Below are 23,222 nucleotides of genomic sequence, written 5' to 3' on the forward strand. Positions count from 1 at the left end.
GTTACGCCAATGGAGCAGCGCACAGGTAATTGGGTTACCGTCAGGTGAAGGAAGGGGAAAGGGCAGGCAGAGCAGGGCTCACCTGTGGTCATTCCCCTCAATGAAAAGTATACCGATTTGGATACTGTTGGGGGGGATGACTTGCCTGGGACAAGCTGCAGCAGCCGGATCTCGGGCACTGAGTCTGGTTCTGCAGTGCAGAAGGGAGGGGGGAAGAAGAGGAGAGCGGTAGTGATAGGGGACTCGATAGTTAGAGGTACAGACAGGAGGTTCTGTGGTTGTAACAGAGCCTCCCATATAGTTTGTTGTCTCCCGGGTGCCAGGATCAGGGATGTCACTGATCGCGTGCACAGCATTCTGAAGTGGGAGGGTGAGGAGGTCCACTGATGTAGGAAGAAAGAGTGAGGAGTCCCTGAAGAGGGAGTACAGAGAGCTTGGTAGGAAGTTACAAAGCAGGGCCTCGAGGGTGGTAATCTCAGGATTGCTACCTGTGCCACGTGCCAGTGAGGGTAAGAATAGGAGGCTCTGGAGGATGAACACGTGGCTGAGAAACTGGAGTAGGGGGCAGGGTTTCAGATTTCAGGATCATTGGGACCTTTTCTGGGGCAGGTGGGACCTGTAGAAGAGAGACGGGTTACACCTGAACTACAGGGGGCCCAATATCCTTGCAGGGAGGTTTGTTATTGCTGTTGGGGGGGTATAAACTAGATTTGCAGGGGGATGGGAACCAGAGTGCAACTGGGGTAAAAATGCAAAGTCACAAATGGAAGGTTGTGTGTGGTGGTAATAATCTTCTGAGGTGTGTCTATTTCAGTGCAAAGAGTATTGTGGGGAAGGCTGACGAGCTGAGGGCCTGGATTAACACGTGGAATTATGACATCATAGCCATTACTGAAACTTGGCCACAGGATGGGCAGGACTGGCAGCTTAATGTTCCAGGGTTCCGATGTTTCAGATGTGATAGAGGGAGAGGGATAAAGGGTGGGGAGTGGCTTTGCTAGTCAGGGAAAATATTACAGCAGTGCTTCGGCAGGACAGATTAGAGGGCTTGTCTACTGAGGCCATATGGGCGGAGCTGAGAAACAGGAAAGGTATGACCACATTAATGGGATTGCATTATAGACCACCCAATAGTCAGCAAGAATTGGAGGAGCAAATCTGCAGAGAGATAGCAGACAACTGCAGGAAACATAAAGCTGTGATAGTAGGGGATTTTAATTTTCCACGTATTGATTGGGACTCGCATAGTGATAAAAGTCTAAACTCTAAAATAGAGTTTGTAAAATGTTTTCAGGTAAGTTTTCTAAGTCAATATATAGAGGTACCAACTAGAGAGGATGCAATATTAGATCTCCTATTAGGAAATGAGTAGGGCAGGTTTGAAGTGTTTGTAGGGGAACACTTGGTTCCAGTGATCATAACGCCATTAGTTTCAACTTCATCATGGATAAGTATAGATCTCGTCCCTGGGTTGAAGTTCTGAACTGGAAAAAGGCCAAATTTGAAGAAATGAGAAAGGATCAAAAAAGCGTGGATTGGGTCAGGTTGTTCTCTGGCAAGGATGTCGTTGGTAAGTGGGAGGCCATCAAAGGAGAAATTTTGAGAGCGCAGAGTTTGTATGTTCCTGTCAGGATTAAAGGCAAAGTGAATAAGGATAAGGAACCTTGATTCTCTAGGGATATTGAAACTCTGATAAAGAAGAAGAGAGAGAGATGTATAACATGTATAGGCAACAGGGAGGAAATAAGATGCTTGAGGAGTATAAAAAGAGTAAGAAAATACTTAAGAAACAAATCAGGAAAGCTAAAAGAAGACATGAGGTTGTTTTGGCAGTCAAGGTGAAGGATAATCCAAAGAGCTTCTACAGGTATGTTAAGAGCAAAAGGATAGTAAGGGATAAAATTGGTCCTCTTGAAGATCAGAGTGGTTGGCTATGTATGGAACCAAAAGAAATGGGAGAGATATTAAATGGGTTTTTTGCGTCTGAATTTACTAAGGAAACTGACATGGAGTCTATGGAAATAAGGCAACAAGTAGTGAGGTTATGGAACCTATACAGGTTGAAGAGGAGGAGGTGTTTGCTATCTTGAGGCAAATCAGAGTAGATAAATCCCCAGGACCTGACAGGGTATTCCCTCGGACCTTGAAGGAGACTGGTGTTGAAACTGCAAGGGTCCTGGTAGATATATTTAAAATGTCAGTATCTGCAGGTGAGGTGCCAGAGGATTGGAGGATAGCTCATGTTGTTCCAATGTTTAAAAAAGGCTCTAAAAGGAATCCAGGAAATTATAGGCCAGTAAGTTTTGACGTTGGTAGTAGGTAAATTATTGGAAGGAGTACTAAGAGATAGGATCCACAAGTATTTGGATAGACAGAGACTTATTAGGGAGAGTCAACATGGCTTTGTACGTGCTAGGTCTTGTTTAACAAATCTTTTAGAGTTTTTCGAGGAGGTTACAAGGAAAGTGGATGAAGGGAAGGCAGTGGATGTTGTCTATATGGACTTCAGAAAGGCCTTTGACAAGGTCACGCATGGAAGGTTAGTTAGGAAGATTCAGTCACTAGTGAAGTAGTAAATTGGATTAGACGTTGGCTCAATGGGAGAAATCAGAGAACGGTAGTAGAGGGTTGCTTCTCTGAGTGGAGGCCTGTGTCTAGTGGTGTACCACAGGGATCAGTGCTGGATCCATTGTTATTTGTCATCTATATCAATGATCTGGATGATAATGTGGTAAACTGGATCAGCAAATTTGCTGATGATACAAAGATTGGAGGTGTAGTGGACAGTGAGGAAGGTTTTCAAAGCTTTCAGAGGGATTTTGACCAGCTGGAAAAATAGGCTGAAAAATGGCAGATGGAATTTAATACGGACAAGTGTGAGGTATTGCACTTTGGAAGGAAAAGCCAAGGTAGAACATACAAGGTAAGCGTCAGGACACTGAGGAGTGCAGTAGAACACAGGGATCTGGGAATACAGATACAAAATTCCCTAAAATTGGTGTCACAGGTAGACAGAGTAGTAAAGAGAGCTTTTGGTACATTGGCCTTTATAAATCATAGTATTGAGTATAAGAGTTGGAACGTAATGGTGAGGCCGAATTTGGAGTATTGCGTGCAGTTTTTGTCACCGAATTACAGGAAGGATATTAATAAGGTTGAAAGAGTGCAGAGAAGGTGTGCAAGGATGTTGCTGGGATTTGAGAAACTGAATTACAGAGGAAGGTTGAATAGGTTAGGACTTTATTCCCTGGAGCGTAGAAGAATGAGGGGAGATTTGATAGAGGTATATAAAATTATAGGTAGAGTGAATGCAAGCAGGCTTTTTCCACTGAGGCTGAGGGAGAAAAAAAACAGAGGATATGGGTTAAGGGTGAAGGGGGAAAAGTTTAAAGGGAGCATTGGTGGGGGGGCTTCTTCACACAGACAGTGGTGGGAATGTGGAATGAGCTGCCAGATGAAGTGGTAAATGCAGGCTCACTTTTAACATTTAAGAAAAACTTGGACAGGTACATGGATGAGGTGTGTATGGAGGGATATGATTCAGGTGCAGGTCAGCGGGACTAGGCAGAAAAATGGTTTGCCACAGCCAAGAAGGGCCAAAAGGCCTGTTTCTGTGCTGTAACGTTCTATGGTTCTAAGGTAAGAATTTCACTGCGGAAGACACTAGCAGTATGGTGGAAGCTCACAAGGAAATTATCGGTAAAACGCGCTACAAGAGCAAGTGGTTGGATCACTCGGAAGGTATGAAGGGAGAAGACAACGGGCAGGCCACGTCTCCAGCAGCTGCATGAGAAAATACCACCGGGGACGTGAAGCAGTCATTATGCAGATTGGATCACCCAGAACCATACAACATGGAAACAGGCCTTTCAGCCCAAATAGTCCATACTAGCCAAGATGTCTCTCTCTGTCCCTACCCCACCGGGTTAGTGCCATTTGCTTATCCATATCCAAGTTGCCCCTACACTCGCACCTGTGTAAATGTCTCAAACTCTAATTGTGCCCACCCCTATCATTCTCACTGGCAGCCTGTTACATACTCACCACCCTATAACCATATAACAATCACAGCACGGAAACAGGCCATCTTGGCCCTCCTAGTCCGTGCCGAACCCTTAATCTCACTTAGACCCACCTACCCGCACTCAGCCCATAACCCTCCACTCCTTTCCTGTCCATATACCTATCCAATTTTACCTTAAATGACACAACTGAACTGGCCTCTACTACTTCTACAGGAAGCTCATTCCACACAGCTATCACTCTGAGTAAAGAAATACCCCCTCGTGTTTCCCTTAAACTTTTGACCCCTAAAATCATGTCCTCTCATTTGAATCTCCCCTACTCTCAATGGAAACAGCCTGTTCACGTCAACTCTATCTATCCCTCTCAAAATTTTAAATACCTCGATCAAATCCCCCCTCAACCTTCTACGCTCCAATGAATAGAGACCTAACTTGTTCAACCTTTCTCTGTAACTTAATTGCTGAAACCCAGGTAACATCCTAGTAAATCGTCTCTGCACTCTCTCTAATTTATTGATATCTTTCCTATAATTCAGTGACTAGAACTGCACACAATATTCCAAATTTGGCCTTACCAATGCCTTGTACAACTTTAGCATTACATCCCAACTTCTGTACTCAATGCTTTGACTTATAAAGGCCAGCGTTCCAACAGCCCTCTTCACCACCCCATCTACATGAGACTCCACTTTCAGGGAACTATGCACAGTTATTCCTAGATCTCTCTGTTCCTCTGCATTCCTCAATGCCCTACCATTTACTCTGTATGTTCTATTTGGATTATTCCTGCCAAAATGTAGAACCTCACACTTCTCAGCATTAAACTCCATCTGCCAACGTTCAGCCCATTCTTCTAACCGGCATAAATCTCCCTGCAAGCTTTGAAAATCCACCTCATTATCCACAACACTTCCTACCTTAGTATCATCGGCATACTTACTAATCCAATTTACCACCCCATCATCCAGATCATTTATGTATATTACAAACAACATTGGGCCCAAAACAGATCCCTGAGGCACCCCGCTAGTCACCGGCCTCCATCCCGATAAACAATTATCCACCACTACTCTCTGGCATCTCCCATCTAGCCACTTTTGAATCCATTTTATTACTCCAGCATTAATACCTAACGACTGAACCTTCTTAACTAACCTTCCATGTGGAACTTTGTCAAAGGCTTTGCTGAAGTCCATATAGACTACATCCACTGCCTTACCCTCGTCAACATTCCTTGTAACTTCTTCAAAAAATTCAATAAGGTTTGTCAAACATGACCTTCCACGCACAAATCCATGCTGGCTACTCCTAATCAGATCCCGTCTATCCAGATAATTATAAATACTATCTCTAAGAATACTTTCCATTAATTTACCCACCACTGATGTCAAACTGACAGGTCTATAATTGCTAGGCTTCCTTCTAGAACCCTTTTTAAACAATGGAACCACATGAGCAATACGCCAATCCTCCTGCACAATCCCCGTTTCTAATGACATATTAAAGATCTCCGTCAGAGCTCCTGCTATTTCTACACAAACTTCCCTCAAGGTCCTGGGGAATATCCTGTCAGGACCCGGAGATTTATCCACTTTTAAATTTCTTAAAAGCGCCAATACCTCCACCTCTTTAATTGTCATAGGTTCCATAACCTCCTTACTTGTTTCCCACACCTTAGACAATTCAATATCCTTCTCCTTAGTGAATACCGAAGAGAAGAAATCATTCAAAATCTCTCCCATCTCCTTCGGTTCCACACATAGCTGACCACTCTGATTCTCTAAGGGGCCAATTTTATCCTTCACTATCCTCTTGCTTTTAATATAACTGTAGAAACCTTTCGGATTTACTTTCACCTTATTTGCCAAACCAACCTCGTATCTTCTTTTAGCTTTTCTAATCTCTTTCTTAAGATTCCTTTTACATTCTTTATATTCCTCAAGCAATTCCTTTACTCCATGCTGCCTATATCTATTGTAGACATCCCTCTTTTTCCGAACCAAATTTCTAATATCCCTTGAAAACCATGGTGCTCTCAAAACTTTAACCTTTCCTTTATCCCTAACAGGAACATAAAGATTCTGTACCCTCATAATTTCACCCTTAAATGACCTCCATTTCTCTATTACATCCTTCCCATAAAACACCTTGACCCAATCCACTCTCTCTAACTCCCTTCGCATCCCCTCAAAATTAGTCTTTCTCCAATCAAAAATCTTAACTCTAGGTCCAGTCCTGTCCTTCTCCATAATTATATTGAAGCTAATGCTATTGTGATCACTGGACCCGAAGTGCTCCCCAACACATACATCTGTCAGCTGACCTACCGCATTCCCTAACAGGAGATCCAACACTGCCCCATCTCTAGTCGGTACTTCTATGTATTGTTGCAAAGAACTATCCGGCACACATTTCACAAACTCTAAACCATCCAGCCCTTTTACAGAATGAGCTTCCCAGTCTACTTGTGGAAAATTAAAATCTCCCACAATCACCACCTTGTGTTTACTACAAATATCTACTATCTCCTTACACATTTGCTCTTCCAACTCACGCACCCCATTAGGTGGCCTATAATACACTCCTATCAGTGTTACTGCACCTTTCCCATTCTTCAATTCCACCCAAATGGTCTCCCTAGAGGAGCTCTCTAATCTATCCTTCCAAAGCACCGCCATAAGATTTTCTCGGACAACCAATGCAACACCTCCTCCTCTGGCCCCTCCTACTCTATCACACCTGAAGCAACTAAATCCAGGAATATTTAGTTGCCAATCACACCCTTCCTGCAACCATGTTTCACTAATAGCTACAACATCATAATTCCAGGTATCAATCCACGCTTTAAGCTCATCCACCTTTCTTACAATGCTCCTAGCATTAAAATAGATACATTTAAGATTCTCTCCATCTCCTCCTCTCTTTCCATCCCTAACAATGCATTCAAATTTATTATCCTTTTCTTTCTTCTCCCCTACATCTTCGGGCTGAGCGCATCCCTTCTCCATCACCTGCCTTTCCTCCCTCACACAGTCTATTTACTTGCTCCACTGGTGAACTAACCTCCTCTCCCATAGTCTCTTCAAATAGTCTCCCGCCCCCCCCCATCTTACTAGTTTAAAGTCCGCCCTGTAGCCCTAGCAAACCTCCCCGCTAGGATATTGGTCCCCCCACGATTCAAGTGTAACCCGTCCTTCTTGAACAGGTCACTCCTGCCCCAGAAGAGGTCCCAATGATCCAGAAACTTGAATCCCTGCCCCCTGCTCCAATCCCACAGCCACGCATTCATCCTCCACCTAATTCTATTCCTACTCTCACTGTCGTGTGGCACAGGCAGTAATCCCGAGATTACTTCCACTTCAGGATATCTTGGACCTGTGTGAAAAACTTGGCTCCCTTTTAATCTATGCCCTCTAGTTTCAGAACTACTATCTTGGAAAAAGACTGTGACCATCCTCATGAATTTTTAAATCTCTTCAAGTCATCTCTCAGCTTCCTGTGCTCCTGGGGAAATAGTTCCAGCTTTCCATGCTATGAGAATCACTGCACTTACTGCAGTCCTGGCTCACGGCCTCAAATATAAAGCAGATCACCAGCCCTTGCAGGCTCTCCTGCTTGTCCCCTACATGGAGGTGCAGTGAATTAAATTCCTCAAGGATTAAAAGGTTCTCCTTGGGTGAGTGAAAATGCCATGACTGCTTGGGCCCACTGTACCTTACCTTCAACTCTTGTACTGTATTGTGCAATCGTCGTCTTTCCAGCTCCAGATTTGTAAGTGTCTGCTCCATACTTTGTAGTTTATCTTCCTGATTGGCAATGATCTTCTGCTGTTCCTCCACACACAAAGTCTTTTGCACAAGCTCCTCCTCTTTGCGTGATAGTGTGGTCTGGACAGAAGAGCAACATGGCTAATCAGTATTGTCGTACACATTAGTAGTCATGATGCATGCCACCTGGTCACGGAAACACGGCATAAACTCAAGAGATTCTGCAGATGCTGGAAATCCAGGGCAACACACACAAACTCAGCAGATCATCTGGTATCATCTGTGGAAATGAATAAACTGTTTCGGGCGAAGACCTTTCTTCAGGACTGGAAAGGAAGGGGAAAGATGCCAGAATAAAAAGATGGGGGGAGGGGAAGGAGGCCAGCTGGAAGGTGATACGTGAAGCCAGGTGGGTGGGAAAGATGACGGACTGGAGGATAAGTTATCTGATAAGAGACGAGTGTGGAGAAAGGTGGTGGTAGGGGCCAGGGGGAAGTGATGAGCAGATAAGAAGAAAGAAGCCAGAGTGAAGGGAGAAAGAGGGAGAAATCGATATCCATGCGATGAGGTTGAAGGCTACCCAGACAGAATAAGGTGTCGCTCTTGCATCATGAAGATGGCTTCATTGCAGCACAAGAGGAGGAAATGGCATAGACTTAGCAACATCTGAAATATCTCCTAACAGTATCAGCACCAAATCTAAAGATAATGTTGGCAATTCCACCTACTTACAGCTCGGTAACACAGTGGGTTCAAAGCACAAGAAGATGCAGAGTTTGAACCCCAAAAGGATTTTGCACAGGTCACAAGCAGTTCTAGATACTCGTCTGATGTCACTTGTAACTGAGACTTGAGAAAGGCACAAGCTTCACATAGGGAAAGTTACAGATTGCTGGAATTGGAGAAGATTCTTCACTGTCTCTCTAAACAGAACTGTTGAGAATTTGAGTCAGATTTCTGCAGGCTGCAGTTTTTATCCTTGAGTACAGAAGGTGATCAAATCAGAAGGCCAAGGCTTGCTTTGGCTAAAGGGCCACATCTCACCCACAAGTCCATTGGACATAGGAGCAGAACGAGGCCCAGCAAGTATGCAAGTATGGCTGATTTAGAACCATAGAACCTAACAGCACAGAAACAGGCCCTCTGGCCCTTCTTGGCTGTGCCTAACCATTTTTCTGCCTAGTCCTACTGACCTGCACCTGGGCCATATCCCTCCATACCCCTCTTATCGATGTACCTGTCCAAGTTTTTCTTAAATGTCAAAAGTGAGCCTATATTTACCACTTCATCTGGCAGCTCATTCCACACTCCCACCACTCTCTGTGTGAAGAAGCCCCCCCCAAATGTTCCCTTAAAACTTTTCCCCCTTCACCCTTAACCCATGACCTCTGGTTTTTTTCTCCCCTAGCCTCAGTGGAAAAAGCCTGCTTGCATTCACTCTATCTATACCCATCATAATTTTACACACCTCTATCAAATCACCCCTCATTCTCCTACGCTCCAGGGAATAAAGTACTAACCTATTCAACCTTTCTTTGTAACTCAGTTTCTCAAGTCCCGACAACATCCTTGTAAACCTTCTCTGCACTCTTTCAACCTTATTTATACCCTTCCTGTAATTAGGTGACCAAAACTGCACACAATACTCCAAATTCGGTCTCACCAATGTCTTGTACAACCTCACCATTACATTCCAACTCTTATACTCAATACTTTGATTTATAAAGGCCAATGTACCAAAAGCTCTCTTTACAACCCTATCTACTTGTGGCACCACTTTTAGGGAATTATGTATCTGTATTCCCAGATCCCTCTGTTCTACTGCACTCCTCAGAGTCCCACCATTTACCTTGTATGTTCTACCTTGGTTTGACCTTCCGAAGTGCAATACCTCACACTTGTCCGCATTAAACTACATCTGCCATTTTTCATCCCATTCCTCCAACTGGTCCAAACCCCTCTGCAAACTTTGAAAACCTTCCTCACTGTCCATTACACCTCCAATCTTTGTATCATCAGCAAATTTGATCATCCAATTTGTCACATTATCATCCAGATCATTGATATAGATGACAAATAACAATGGACCCAGCACTGATCCCTGTGGCACACCACTAGTCACAGGCCTCCACTCAGAGTAGCAATCCTCCACTACCACTCTCTGGCTTCTTCCATTGAGCCAATGTCTAATCCAATTTACTACCTCACCATGTATACCTAGCGACTGAATCTTCCTAACTAACCTCCCATGCAGGACCTTGTCAAAGGCCTTATTGAAGTCCATTTTTACAACATCCACTGCCTTCTTTTCATCCACTTTCCTGGTAACTTCCTCAAAAAACTCTAATAGATTGGTTAAACATGACCTACCAGGTACAAAGCCATGCTGACTTTTTCTAATATGTCCCTCTCTATTCAAAAACTTGTAGATCCTATCTCTTGGTATTCCTTCCAATAATTTACTTACTACTGATGTCAAATTTACCAGCCTATAATTTACCGGATTACTTTTTGAGCCTTTTTTTTTATAAACAGAACTACATGAGCTATCCTCCAATCCTCCGGCACCTGACCCGTGGACATTGGCATTTTAAATATTTCTGCCAGGGCCCCTGCAATTTCAACACTAGTTTCCTTCAAGGTCCGAGGGAATACCCTGTCAGGTCCTGGGGATTTATCTACTCTGATTTGCCTCAAGACAGCAAGCACCTCCTCCTCTTTAATCTGAATAAGTTCCATGACCTCCCTACTTGTTTGCCTTGTTTCCACAGACTCCATTCCAGTTTCCTTAGTAAATACAGATGCAAAAAAAAACCATTTAATATCTCTCCCATTTCTTTTGGTTCCATACATAGCCGACTACTCTGATCTTCAAGAAGACCAATTTTATCCCTTACTATCCTTTTGCTCTTAACATACCTGTAGAAGCTCTTAGGATTATCCTTCACCCTGACTGCCAAAGCTACCTCATGTCTTCTTTTGGATCTCCTGATTTCTTAAGTATTTTCTTGCTCTTTTTGTACTCCTCAAGCATCTTATTTCCTCCCTGTTGCCTATACATGTTATACATCTCTCTCTACTTCTTTATCAGAGTTCCAATATCCCTCGAGAACCAAGGTTCATTATTCACTTTGCCTTTAATCCTGACAGGAACATACAAACTCTGCACTCTCAAAATTTCTCCTTTGAAGGCCTCCCACTTACCGATCACATCCTTGCCAGAGAACAACCTGTCCCAATCCACACTTTTTAGATTCTTTCTCATTTCTTCAAATTTGGCCTTTTTCCAGTTTAGAAACTCAACCCGAGGACCAGATGTATCTTTATCCATGATCAAGTTGAAACTAATGATGTTATGATTACTGGAACGAAAGTGTTCCCCTACACTCACTTCCGTCACCTGTCCTAACTCGTTTCCTAAGAGGAGATCTAATATTGCATCCTCCCTAGTTGGTACATCTATATATTGATTTAGAAAACTTTCCTGAACACAGTTCACAAACTCTAACCCATCTAGACCTTTAACAGTATGGGAGTCCCAATCAATGTGTGGAAAATTAAAATCCCCTACAATCACAACTTTCTGTCTCCTGCAGTTGTCTGTTATCTCTCTGCAGATTTGCTCCTCCAATTCTCGCTGACTATTGGGTGGTCTATAATACAACCCTATTAATGTGGTCAAACCTTTCCTGTTTCTCAGCTCCACCCAGATGGCCTCAGTAGACAAGCCCTCTAATCTGTCCTGCCGAAGCACTGCTGTAATATTTTCCCAGACTAGCAAAGCCACCCCCACCCTTCATCCCTCTCCCTCTATCACGTCTGAAACATCGGAACTCTGGAACATTGAGCTGCCAGTCCTGCCCCTCCTGTAGCCAAGTTTCAGTAATGGCTACAATGTCATAATTCCACGTGTCAATCCAGGCCCTCAGCTCGTCAGCCTTTCCCACAATACTCCTCGCATTGAAATATACACACCTCAGAAGATTATTACCACCACACACCACCTTACTATTTGTGACTTTGCATGAACTACTAACATCATTTATTTTTACCCCCATTCCACTATCTACTCTGGCACTCTGGTTCCCATCCCCCTGCAAATCTAGTTTAACCCCTCCCTAATAACACTAGCAAACCTCCCTGCAAGTATATTGGTCCCCTTGTAGTTCAGGTGTAACCCGTCTCTCTTGTACAGTTCCCACCTGACCCAGAAAAGGTCCCAATGATCCTGAAATCTGAAACCCTGCCCCCCACTCCAGTTTCTCAGCCACGTGTTCATCCTCCAGAGCATCCTACTCTTACCCTCACTGGCACGTGGCACAGGCAGCAATCCTGAGATTACCACCCTCGAGGTCCTGTTTTTCAACTTCCTACCAAGCTCTCTGTACTCACTCTTCAGGACCTCCTGACTCTTTCTACCTATGTCATTGGTACCGATGTGTACCACGACATCTGGCTGCTCACCCTCCCATTTCAGAATACTGTGCACGCAATCAGAGACGTCCCTGACCCTGGCACCCGGGAGGCAACAAACCATCCGGGAGTCTCTGTCACGACCATAGAATCTCCTGTCTGTATCCCTGACTATGGAGTCTCCTATCATGGACTCTCCTCTTCCTCCTCCCTCCCTTCTGCACTGCAGACCAGACTCAGTGCCAGAGATCCCACTGCCCCAGCTTGTCCCAGGTAAGTCATCCCCCCCCCCCCCCAACGGTATCCAAATCGGTATACCTGTTTTGGAGGTATTTTCCCTTTATTTTCTTTATTTTATTTTCCCTTTCAACCCCATTCTCCTGTCTCCCCCCATAACATTTGACTCCTGACTAATCAAGAATCTAGCACTCTCTGCTTTAAATATACCAAATGACTTGGCCTGTGCAGCCATCTGTGGTGACGATTCCACACTTTCACCACCCTCTGCTTTAAATTTACCAAATGACTTGGCCTGTGCAGCCGTCTGTGGCAGTGATTCCACACTTTCACCACCCTCTGCTTTAAATATACCAAATGACTTGGCCTGTGCAGCCGTCTGTGACAGTGATTCCACACTTTCACCACCCTCTGCTTTAAATATACCAAATGACTTGGCCTGTGCAGCCTCTGTGGCAGTGATTCCACACTTTCACCACCCTCTGCTTTAAAGATACCAAATGACTTGGCCTGTGCAGCCGTCTGTGGCAGTGATTCCACACTTTCACCACCCTCTGCTTTAAATATACCAAATGACTTGGCCTGTGCAGCCGTCTGTGGCAGTGATTCCACACTTTCACCACCCTCTGCTTTAAAGATACCAAATGACTTGGCCTGTGCAGCCTCTGTGGCAGTGATTCCACACTTTCACCACCCTCTGCTTTAAAGATACCAAATGACTTGGCCTGTGCAGCCGTCTGTGGCAGTGATTCCACACTTTCACCACCCTCTGCTTTAAAGATACCAAATGACTTGGCCTGTGCAGCCGTCTGTGGCAGTGATTCCACACTTTCACCACCCTCTGCTTTAAAGATACCAAATGACTTGGCCTGTGCAGCCGTCTGTGGCAGTGATTCCACACTTTCACCACCCTCTGCTTTAAAGATACCAAATGACTTGGCCTGTGCAGCCGTCAGTGGCAGTGATTCCACACTTTCACCACCCTCTGCTTTAAAGTTACCAAATGACTTGGCCTGTGCAGCCGTCTGTGGCAGTGATTCCACACTTTCACCACCCTCCGGCCAAGGACAGCTGGAATGTCCAAAGAAACAATCTTTCTCCAGAGGGGCATCACGTATAACACTTCTTCCCTAAATTTTTTTCATTCTTCCCTCTGAACTCACTGTAGCTATCTCCAGGGCCACCCACACCTCACCTACTATTTAACACCCCACTCAGGCATCCTACTCTCTAATCATCTTAATCCTTCCTTAATTTCCCCATGATTCTCTCTGTACTGACACCTACTAACACCTTCTCCAATCTTCACACACTGTTCTACCCTGTCTCACACCTCAACAGCAAAATATTAGGCCTGGATCAGAATGAGCCAAGCCAGGAGTTTCTAGATAGATTTAAGGTTCCCGACTCTTACCACTCATTTGGCTGAGGAACGGAAGGGAAAAATGTTGTCTAAACACCCAGAAGTGTGACATTACCTTTAACGCTTTGACCACAGTGGATAGTTCTTCAACTTCTGCAGTTAAACTGCCCAGTTGAGTGTCGCGGAGTTGTAACATCTCCTGTAGGGCAGCATTCTCTCGCTGGTATTTTTCCAGCTCCAAACTTGTTCTCTGCACCAGAGGCTCCAGTAACCTAAACAGAAATGGTGAATAATCAGAACAAAACTCTGCCGCAGCCACTAACACTCGTAGAACATTTCAAAGCTAAAGGCTCCATGATCACCCCCCCCCCCCTCTGATACAAGGCTCATCCTCAGCAGATGATAGCTGGAGCACCTTCTGGAACATAGAACAGTACCAATAGGATCAGGCTCTTCGGCTGACAATGTCGTGCCAAACTAATTAAATTAGCAATTAAATGGCCAACTATTCTAATGCCTCTGCCAACACAATGTCTATTCAGTATTTTTCAACTTTTCCTATATTCATGTGACTATCTAAATGTCTCTTAAAAGTCTCCAATGTATCTGGCTGGCTGTACCACTTGTGTATCCCAGGCACCCCGCTCTGTGAGAGGGGTTAATTTTGAAGGAGATACGAGACAAGATTTTTTACGAAGCACACCTTTCAGTACATTTGAGTTGGGTGCGTGGAATGCCTTTGGTCGGAGAGACAGATACATTGCAGACATCAAAGAGAGGTTATGGATGCAAGGAAAGTGGAAGGATATGGACATTGTGTAGACAGAAGAGAATACAGTTCTGACCTACTGTGACTGGAATTAATTTATTGCATGTATTACTACAAATAATGCAACCACCTCATGCTAAAATAGGAACACGAAGACTGCAGCAGCATTTACACTGGGTGCAATGGGAAGCCACACGGGCTGTCCAATTCAATTCCAGCCATTACCGATAGCCTTCCAAAGGAATACTAACTGCAGCTTTTCTTCAAGCTCCTTGTTTCGTGAAATAGCAGCAGACAAATTTTTGCTGTGTAGACCCGCACTTTCCTGAAACTCTTTTCTCTGCTGCTCCGATAGCTGGAGCTTTCCGGAATACTCTGACATCCGTTTCTTCATGTCCTCCAGCTGGCCTTTCAAATCCCAAGCTGGGCGCTTCTTCAGTACTGCTGTGAAAAGGAGCACATTTCGACAATGACCCACATAATTTCTAACTGCTGTTTGTCAGTCATACCAAATATACAGAAAGGTGCTGGGAAAATCACCCACCATTGTTTGTTCCACTCCCATCGGGGAGGAGGCCACATAATAGACAATATGTGTAGGAGTAGGCCATTTGGCCCAGCACCTTTGATCATCCACACCAGGACCACCAGACTCAGAAAGTTACTGTCCCGAAGCAGTAAGGCCGATCCAACATCTCCACCCACTGAGCTGCCCCTCAACACCCACAACTACCACTACTTTATAATTTCCTGTCAGTCACCTTCTGTACACACACTTGTGCCAAGCGTCACTTTATGGACACACAATCGATCAATGAATACCAGCTGTCTTATGTGTTCTTCAATATGTTTTTAATTATTGTTGTTGTGTTCTTTACTTTATCATGTTTTTGTGCTGCATCAGATCCAGAGAAACAAGTACTTTACTCTTCTCTACATACAGTACCCAACACATGAAGCGCAATTAACTGAAGAAAGGAAGGTCTTCATACAACTCTCAGCAATGCACAACTAGGCACCATTCACTGCTTTAAAACTTGAGATAAGAAAGCATCCAATGGAAACAGAGATTGACACGACCCATTGCTCACAGTGACCACCATGAAATAAACTTGTGGATCTAAAGACATTCAGGGACTTAGACGTTTGGTGACCACAGAGATTGTTCCCTAATCTTTTCTTGGAGTTAAACAAAGAATGACTCTAGTCCAATGTTGCTTTCTCCTCAGCCATGATTTCCCCTCTACCATTGTGGACAGAGAGCCGCTGACCAGGTCTCAACTATTTCTGAACCTGTGCTCTTCTGGAAACAGCCAATTCCCTGGTCTCCATCATCCACCCCTGTAGCACCTGCAAAAAGGATATTCCACGATCTCTGCAGGTCGAACTTGACCTCATCAACACGCTACACTGACCAATCAGTTGTTCAAAAGGTGGGTCAGAGAAGATTTACCCCAGCCTCTGCTTGTTCCGATCTACAACACAATCCGATGAAAGATCCAATCGCTAAACTGTGCCCATCTACAACACAATCCGATGAAAGATCCGATCGCTAAACTGTGCCCATCTACAACACGGTCCGACGAAAGATCCGATCGCTAAACTGTGCCCATCTACAACACAATCCGATGAAAGATCCAATCGCAAAACTGTGCCCATCTACAACATGGTCCGACGAAAAATACAAACACCAAACTTCCTGACTCAGACGTCACTGATAACCCAGTCTGAGCTGTCATCTCTCTCCGTCACCCAGCTGTGATTCTGACTCAGACGTCACTGATAACCCAGTCTGAGCTGTCATCTCTCTCCGTCACCCAGCTGTGATTCTGACTCAGACGTCACTGATAACCCAGTCTGAGCTGTCATCTCTCTCCGTCACCCAGCTGTGATTCTGACTCAGACGTTTCTGATAACCCAGTCTGAGCTGTCATCTCTCTCCATCACCCAGCTGTGATTCTGACACAGACGTTTCTGATAACCCAGTCTGAGCTGTCATCTCTCCCCGTCACCCAGCTGTGATTCTGACTCAGACGTTTCTGATAACCCAGTCTGAGCTGTCATCTCTCCCCGTCACCCAGCTGTGATTCTGACTCAGACGTCACTGATAACCCAGTCTGAGCTGTCATCTCTCCCCGTCACCCAGCTGTGATTCTGACTCAGACGTTTCTGATAACCCAGTCTGAGCTGTCATCTCTCCCCGTCACCCAGCTGTGATTCTGACTCAGACGTCACTGATAACCCAGTCTGAGCTGTCATCCCTCCCCGTCACCCAGCTGTGATTCTGACTCAGGCGTTTCTGATAACCCAGTCTGAGCTGTCATCTCTCCCCGTCACCCAGCTGTGATTCTGACTCCGACGTTTCTGATAACCCAGTCTGCGCTGTCACCTCTCCGTCACCCAGCTGTGATTCTGACTCAGACGTCCCTGATAACCCAGTCTGAGCTGTCATCTCTCCCCGTCACCCAGCTGTGATTCTGACTCAGACGTCACTGATAACCCAGTCTGAGCTGTCATCTCTCCCATCACCCAGCTGTGATTCTGACTCAGACGTCACTGATAACCCAGTCTGAGCTGTCATCTCTCTCCGTCACCCAGCTGTGATTCTGACTCAGACGTTTCTGATAACCCAGTCTGAGCTGTCATCTCTCCCATCACCCAGCTGTGATTCTGACTCAGACGTCACTGATAACCCAGTCTGAGCTGTCATCTCTCCCCGTCACCCAGCTGTGATTCTGACTCAGACGTCACTGATAACCCAGTCTGAGCTGTCATCTCTCCCCGTCACCCAGCTGTGATTCTGACTCAGACGTTTCTGATAACCAAGTCTGAGCTGTCATCTCTCTCCGTCACCCAGCTGTGATTCTGACTCAGACGTCACTGATAACCCAGTCTGAGCTGTCATCTCTCCCCGTCACCCAGCTGTGATTCTGACTCAGACGTTTCTGATAACCCAGTCTGAGCTGTCATCTCTCCCCGTCACCCAGCTGTGATTCTGACTCAGACGTCACTGATAACCCAGTCTGAGCTGTCATCTCTCCCCGTCACCCAGCTGTGATTCTGACTCAGACGTTTCTGATAACCCAGTCTGAGCTGTCATCTCTCCCCGTCACCCAGCTGTGATTCTGACTCAGACGTCCCTGATAACCCAGTCTGAGCTGTCATCTCTCCCCGTCACCCAGCTGTGATTCTGACTCAGACGTCACTGATAACCCAGTCTGAGCTGTCATCTCTCTCCGTCACCCAGCTGTGATTCTGACTCAGACGTCACTGATAACCCAGTCTGAGCTGTCATCTCTCTCCGTCACCCAGCTGTGATTCTGACTCAGACGTTTCTGATAACCCAGTCTGAGCTGTCATCTCCCCGTCACCCAGCTGTGATTCTGACTCAGACGTCACTGATAACCCAGTCTGAGCTGTCATCTCTCTCCGTCACCCAGCTGTGATTCTGACACAGACGTTTCTGATAACCCAGTCTGAGCTGTCACCTCTCCGTCACCCAGCTGTGATTCTGACTCAGACGTCACTGATAACCCAGTCTGAGCTGTCATCTCTCCCCGTCACCCAGCTGTGATTCTGACTCAGACGTCACTGATAACCCAGTCTGAGCTGTCATCTCTATCCGTCACCCAGCTGTGATTCTGACTCAGACGTTTCTGATAACCCAGTCTGAGCTGTCACCTCTCCGTCACCCAGCTGTGATTCTGACTCAGACGTCCCTGATAACCCAGTCTGAGCTGTCATCTCTCCCATCACCCAGCTGTGATTCTGACTCAGACGTCACTGATAACCCAGTCTGAGCTGTCATCTCTCCCCGTCTCCCAGCTGTGATTCTGACTCAGACGTTTCTGATAACCCAGTCTGAGCTGTCATCCCTCCCCGTCACCCAGCTGTGATTCTGACTCAGACGTTTCTGATAACCCAGTCTGAGCTGTCATCTCTCCCCGTCACCCAGCTATGATTCTGACTCAGACGTCACTGATAACCCAGTCTGAGCTGTCATCTCTCCCCGTCACCCAGCTGTGATTCTGACTCAGACGTCACTGATAACCCAGTCTGAGCTGTCATCTCTATCCGTCACCCAGCTGTGATTCTGACTCAGACGTTTCTGATAACCCAGTCTGAGCTGTCACCTCTCCGTCACCCAGCTGTGATTCTGACTCACACGTCACTGATAACCCAGTCTGAGCTGTCATCTCTCCCCGTCACCCAGCTGTGATTCTGACTCAGACGTCCCTGATAACCCAGTCTGAGCTGTCATCTCTCCCATCACCCAGCTGTGATTCTGACTCAGACGTCACTGATAACCCAGTCTGAGCTGTCATCTCTCCCCGTCACCCAGCTGTGATTCTGACTCAGACGTCACTGATAACCCAGTCTGAGCTGTCATCTCTCCCCGTCACCCAGCTGTGATTCTGACTCAGACGTCACTGATAACCCAGTCTGAGCTGTCATCTCTCCCCGTCACCCAGCTGTGATTCTGACTCAGACGTCACTGATAACCCAGTCTGAGCTGTCATCTCTCCCCGTCACCCAGCTATGATTCTGACTCAGACGTTTCTGATAACCCAGTCTGAGCTGTCATCTCTCCCCGTCACCCAGCTATGATTCTGACACAGACGTTTCTGATAACCCAGTCTGAGCTGTCATCTCTCCGTCACCCAGCTGTGATTCTGACTCAGACGTTTCTGATAACCCAGTCTGAGCTGTCATCTCTCTCCGTCACCCAGCTGTGATTCTGACTCAGACGTCACTGATAACCCAGTCTGAGCTGTCATCTCTCTCCGTCACCCAGCTGTGATTCTGACTCAGACGTTTCTGATAACCCAGTCTGAGCTGTCATCTCCCCGTCACCCAGCTGTGATTCTGACTCAGACGTCACTGATAACCCAGTCTGAGCTGTCATCTCTCTCCGTCACCCAGCTGTGATTCTGACACAGACGTTTCTGATAACCCAGTCTGAGCTGTCACCTCTCCGTCACCCAGCTGTGATTCTGACTCAGACGTCACTGATAACCCAGTCTGAGCTGTCATCTCTCCCCGTCACCCAGCTATGATTCTGACTCAGACGTTTCTGATAACCCAGTCTGAGCTGTCATCTCTCCCCGTCACCCAGCTATGATTCTGACTCAGACGTCACTGATAACCCAGTCTGAGCTGTCATCTCTCCCCGTCACCCAGCTATGATTCTGACTCAGACGTTTCTGATAACCCAGTCTGAGCTGCCATTCTGACTTCCCCCAGCTCTCAGAGCATCTAGGAACCAAAACATTCTTGCCATTTGTTTCCCCGACAGGTAATGCCTGACCAGATGAGCAGGTACTGTTTAGGACAATAGACAATAGGTGCAGAAGTAGACCGTTCGGCCCTTCGAGCCTGCACCACCATTTTGAGATCATGGCTGATCAACTACTATCAATACCCGGTTCCTGCCTTGTCCCCATATCCCTTGATTCCCCTATCCATCAGATATCTATCTAGCTCCTTCTTGAAAGCATCCAGAGAATTGGCCTCCACTGCCTTCTGAGGCAGTGCATTCCACACCCCCACAACTCTCTGGGAGAAGAAGTTTTTCCTTAACTCTGTCCTAAATGACCTACCCCTTATTCTCAAACCATGCCCTCTGGTACTGGACTCTCCCAGCATCTGGAACATATTTCCTGCCTCTATCTTGTCCAATCCCTTAATAATCTTATATGTTTCAATTAGATCCCCTCTCAATCTCCTTAATTCCAGTGTGTACAAGCCCAATCTCTCTAACCTCTCTACGTAAGACAGTCCGGACATCCCAGGAATTAACCTCATGCACTTCCTCTACAGCCAGGATGTCCTTCCTTAACCCTGGAGACCAAAATTGTACACAATACTCCAGGTGTGGTCTCACCAGGGCTCTGTACAAATGCAAGAGGATTTCCTTGCTCTTGTACTCAATTTCCTTTGTAATAAAGGCCAACATTCCGTTAGCCTTCTTCACTGCCTGCTACACTTGCTCATTCACCTTCAGTGACTGATGAACAAGGACTCCTAGATCTCTTTGTATTTCTCCCTTACCTAACTCTACACCGTTCAGATAATAATCTGCCTTCCTGTTCTTACTCTCAGTAGATAACCTCACACTTATTCACATTAAACGTCATCTGCCAAGTATCTGCCCACTCACCCAGCCTATCCAAGTCACCCTGAATTCTCCTAACATTCTCATCACATGTCACACTGCCACCCAGCTTGGTATCATCAGCAAATTTGCTGATGTTATTTTCAATGCCTACATCCAAATCGTTGACGTAAATTGTAAACAGCTGTGGTCCCAATACCGAGCCCTGTGGCACCCCACTAGTCACCACCTGTCATTCCGAGAAACACCCATTCACCGCTACCCTTTGCTTTCTATCTGCCAACCAGTTTTCTATCCATGTCAATGTCTTTCCCCCGATGCCCTGAGCTTTGATTTTACCCACCAATCTCCTATGTGGGACCTTATCAAATGCCTTCTGAAAATCATGGTACACTACATCCACTGGATCTCCCCCGTCTAACTTCCTGGTTACATCCTCGAAAAACTCCAACAGATTAGTCAAGCATGATTTACCCTTGATAAATCCATGCTGGCTCGGCCCAGTCCTATCACTGTTATCTAGATATGCCACTATTTGATCCTTAATAATGGACTCCAGCATCTTCCCCACCACTGATGTCAGGCTGACAGGTCGATAGTTCTCTGTTTTCTCCCTCCTTTCTTAAAAAGTGGGATAACATTAGCCATTCTCCAATCCTCAGGAACTGATCCTAAATCTAAGGAACATTGGAAAATGATTACCAATGCATCCGCAATTTCCAGGGCCACCTCCTTTAGTACGCAGACCATCCGGACCTGGGGATTTGTTAGCCTTCAGTCCCATCAGTCTACTCATCACTGTTTCCTTCCTAATGTCAATCTGTTTCATTTCCTCTGTTACCCTATGTCCTTGGCCCATCCATACTTCTGGGAGATTGCTTGTGTCTTCCTTAATGAAAACAGATCTAAAGTACGCATTAAATTCTTCTGCCATTTCTCTGTTTCCCGTAACAATTTCACCTAATTCATTCTTCAAGGGCCCAACATTGTTCTTAACTATCTTCTTTCTCTTCACATGCATTTTGTATTGAAAGATGTTTGTAAAGTTCTATTTTCTACAGGATCACTATTGAGTGCTTGTCTGACTGAAACAATTTTTGTGTGGTACGGAAGCTGCAAGCTCTCGAACCACAGGAATTTACAAAGGATAGTAAAAACCACCGGGTTCTCCCTCACCCCCTATCTGTGACATTTACTGGACGTGCTACAGTTAAAGGCCTGAAGCATTGCTGAGGATCCCATCCCAACCATCCGTGCCTTTGACCTATTACTGTCGGGAAGGAGGTACAGGAGCATCAGGACCAGGATCACCAGAGTGTGTAACAGCTCCTTTCTTCAGACGGCGAGACTGATGAACACCCTGCCCTCTCCGAGGCCTTGTCACTAGGACAGTGAGCTGTTTACTTGCGCTCCACAGTACATTCATTTTGAATTACACTTTAATTTATGGCGATATTTTGTTTTATGCGTGATAGATGTTTATGGGTGTGCTATAATCCAGGGGAATGTTGTTTTGTTTGGTTGTATGTACATACAGTCAGATGACAATAAACTGGAAACTGAACTTGAAGAGCACAAGATTCTGGATACTTTATCTGTTGCCTGGGTGGAGAAAGGACAGCTTTCTAAGACAGCTGGCATCCAGAGAGGTGAAGTGACTATAGTGACCCAACAATTAAGAGGAATTGTGGAAATGCTGGAAATCCAAAGTAACACACACACACACAAAGTGCTGGAGGAACTCAGAAGATCAGGAGCATCGATGGAAGTGAATAAACAGTCAACATTTCAGGTCTGGAAGATGCCACTATAAAACAAAAGGTGGGCGGAGGAGTGGGAGGACAGCTGGAAGGTGAGAGGTGAGGCCAGGTGGATGGGAAAGGTAGAGGGCTGGAGAAGAAGGCATTTAATCGGAGAGGAGAGTGGATCATAGGAGAAAGGGAAGGAGGGGTAATAGGTAGGTGAGAAGAGAAGGGAAGAACAGAATTTTCTAAAGGAGAAACCAATAACTATGTCAGCAGGTGGGAGGCCATCCAGACGAAAGGCAAGCTGATGCTCCTCCACCATGAGGATGGTCTCACCATGGAATAAAAATGTCGTCACGCTGAGACTTGTCGTCAATCGGGAGTCCACTTCATCAAGCACTTCTGGTCCACCTGCCAAAAGTGGAACTTCCTGGTTCCGGCACGTCACTCCATGACCCCCTCTTGTGCCACAGTGAGGCCGCTCTCAGGGTGGAGAAGCAACACCTTATAATCCATCCGAGTAGCCTCCAAGCTGCTGGGGCGATCAATCCCTCCTTCCGACTTCTCTTTCACTTTCTCTCATGGCCTATTCTCCTCTTCCGCCAGATTCCTCCCGCAGTCCCTTATCTTCCCCACTCACCTGGTTTCACCTGTCACCTTCCAGCTTGCCTCCTTCCCCCTCCCCAGCATCTTCCCACTTCCTTTTCAGTCTTGAAGAGGGGTCCTGGCCCAATATGTCGACAGTCTGTTCATTTCCACAGATGATTCCTGATCTGTTGAGTTCCTCA

At 45.9% G+C, this 23,222-nt stretch overlaps 1 protein-coding gene across 1 annotated transcript in view; it reads right to left on the reverse strand.

The window, feature by feature from the left end:
* LOC132385442 (carboxy-terminal kinesin 2-like) overlaps window positions 1-23,222 on the reverse strand; it is a 125,963-nt gene that overhangs the window by 59,777 nt on the left and 42,964 nt on the right. Inside the window, exons 7-9 of the mRNA XM_059957519.1 lie at window positions 14,826-15,018; window positions 13,921-14,077; window positions 7,745-7,912 (exon numbers count right to left, since the gene is read on the reverse strand). Coding sequence (XP_059813502.1) covers window positions 7,745-7,912; window positions 13,921-14,077; window positions 14,826-15,018 — 518 coding nt within the window. The remainder of the gene's footprint in view (window positions 1-7,744; window positions 7,913-13,920; window positions 14,078-14,825; window positions 15,019-23,222) is intronic.

This window comes from Hypanus sabinus, assembly GCF_030144855.1.
Source record: "Hypanus sabinus isolate sHypSab1 chromosome 5 unlocalized genomic scaffold, sHypSab1.hap1 SUPER_5_unloc_2, whole genome shotgun sequence".
NCBI lineage: Eukaryota > Metazoa > Chordata > Chondrichthyes > Myliobatiformes > Dasyatidae > Hypanus > Hypanus sabinus.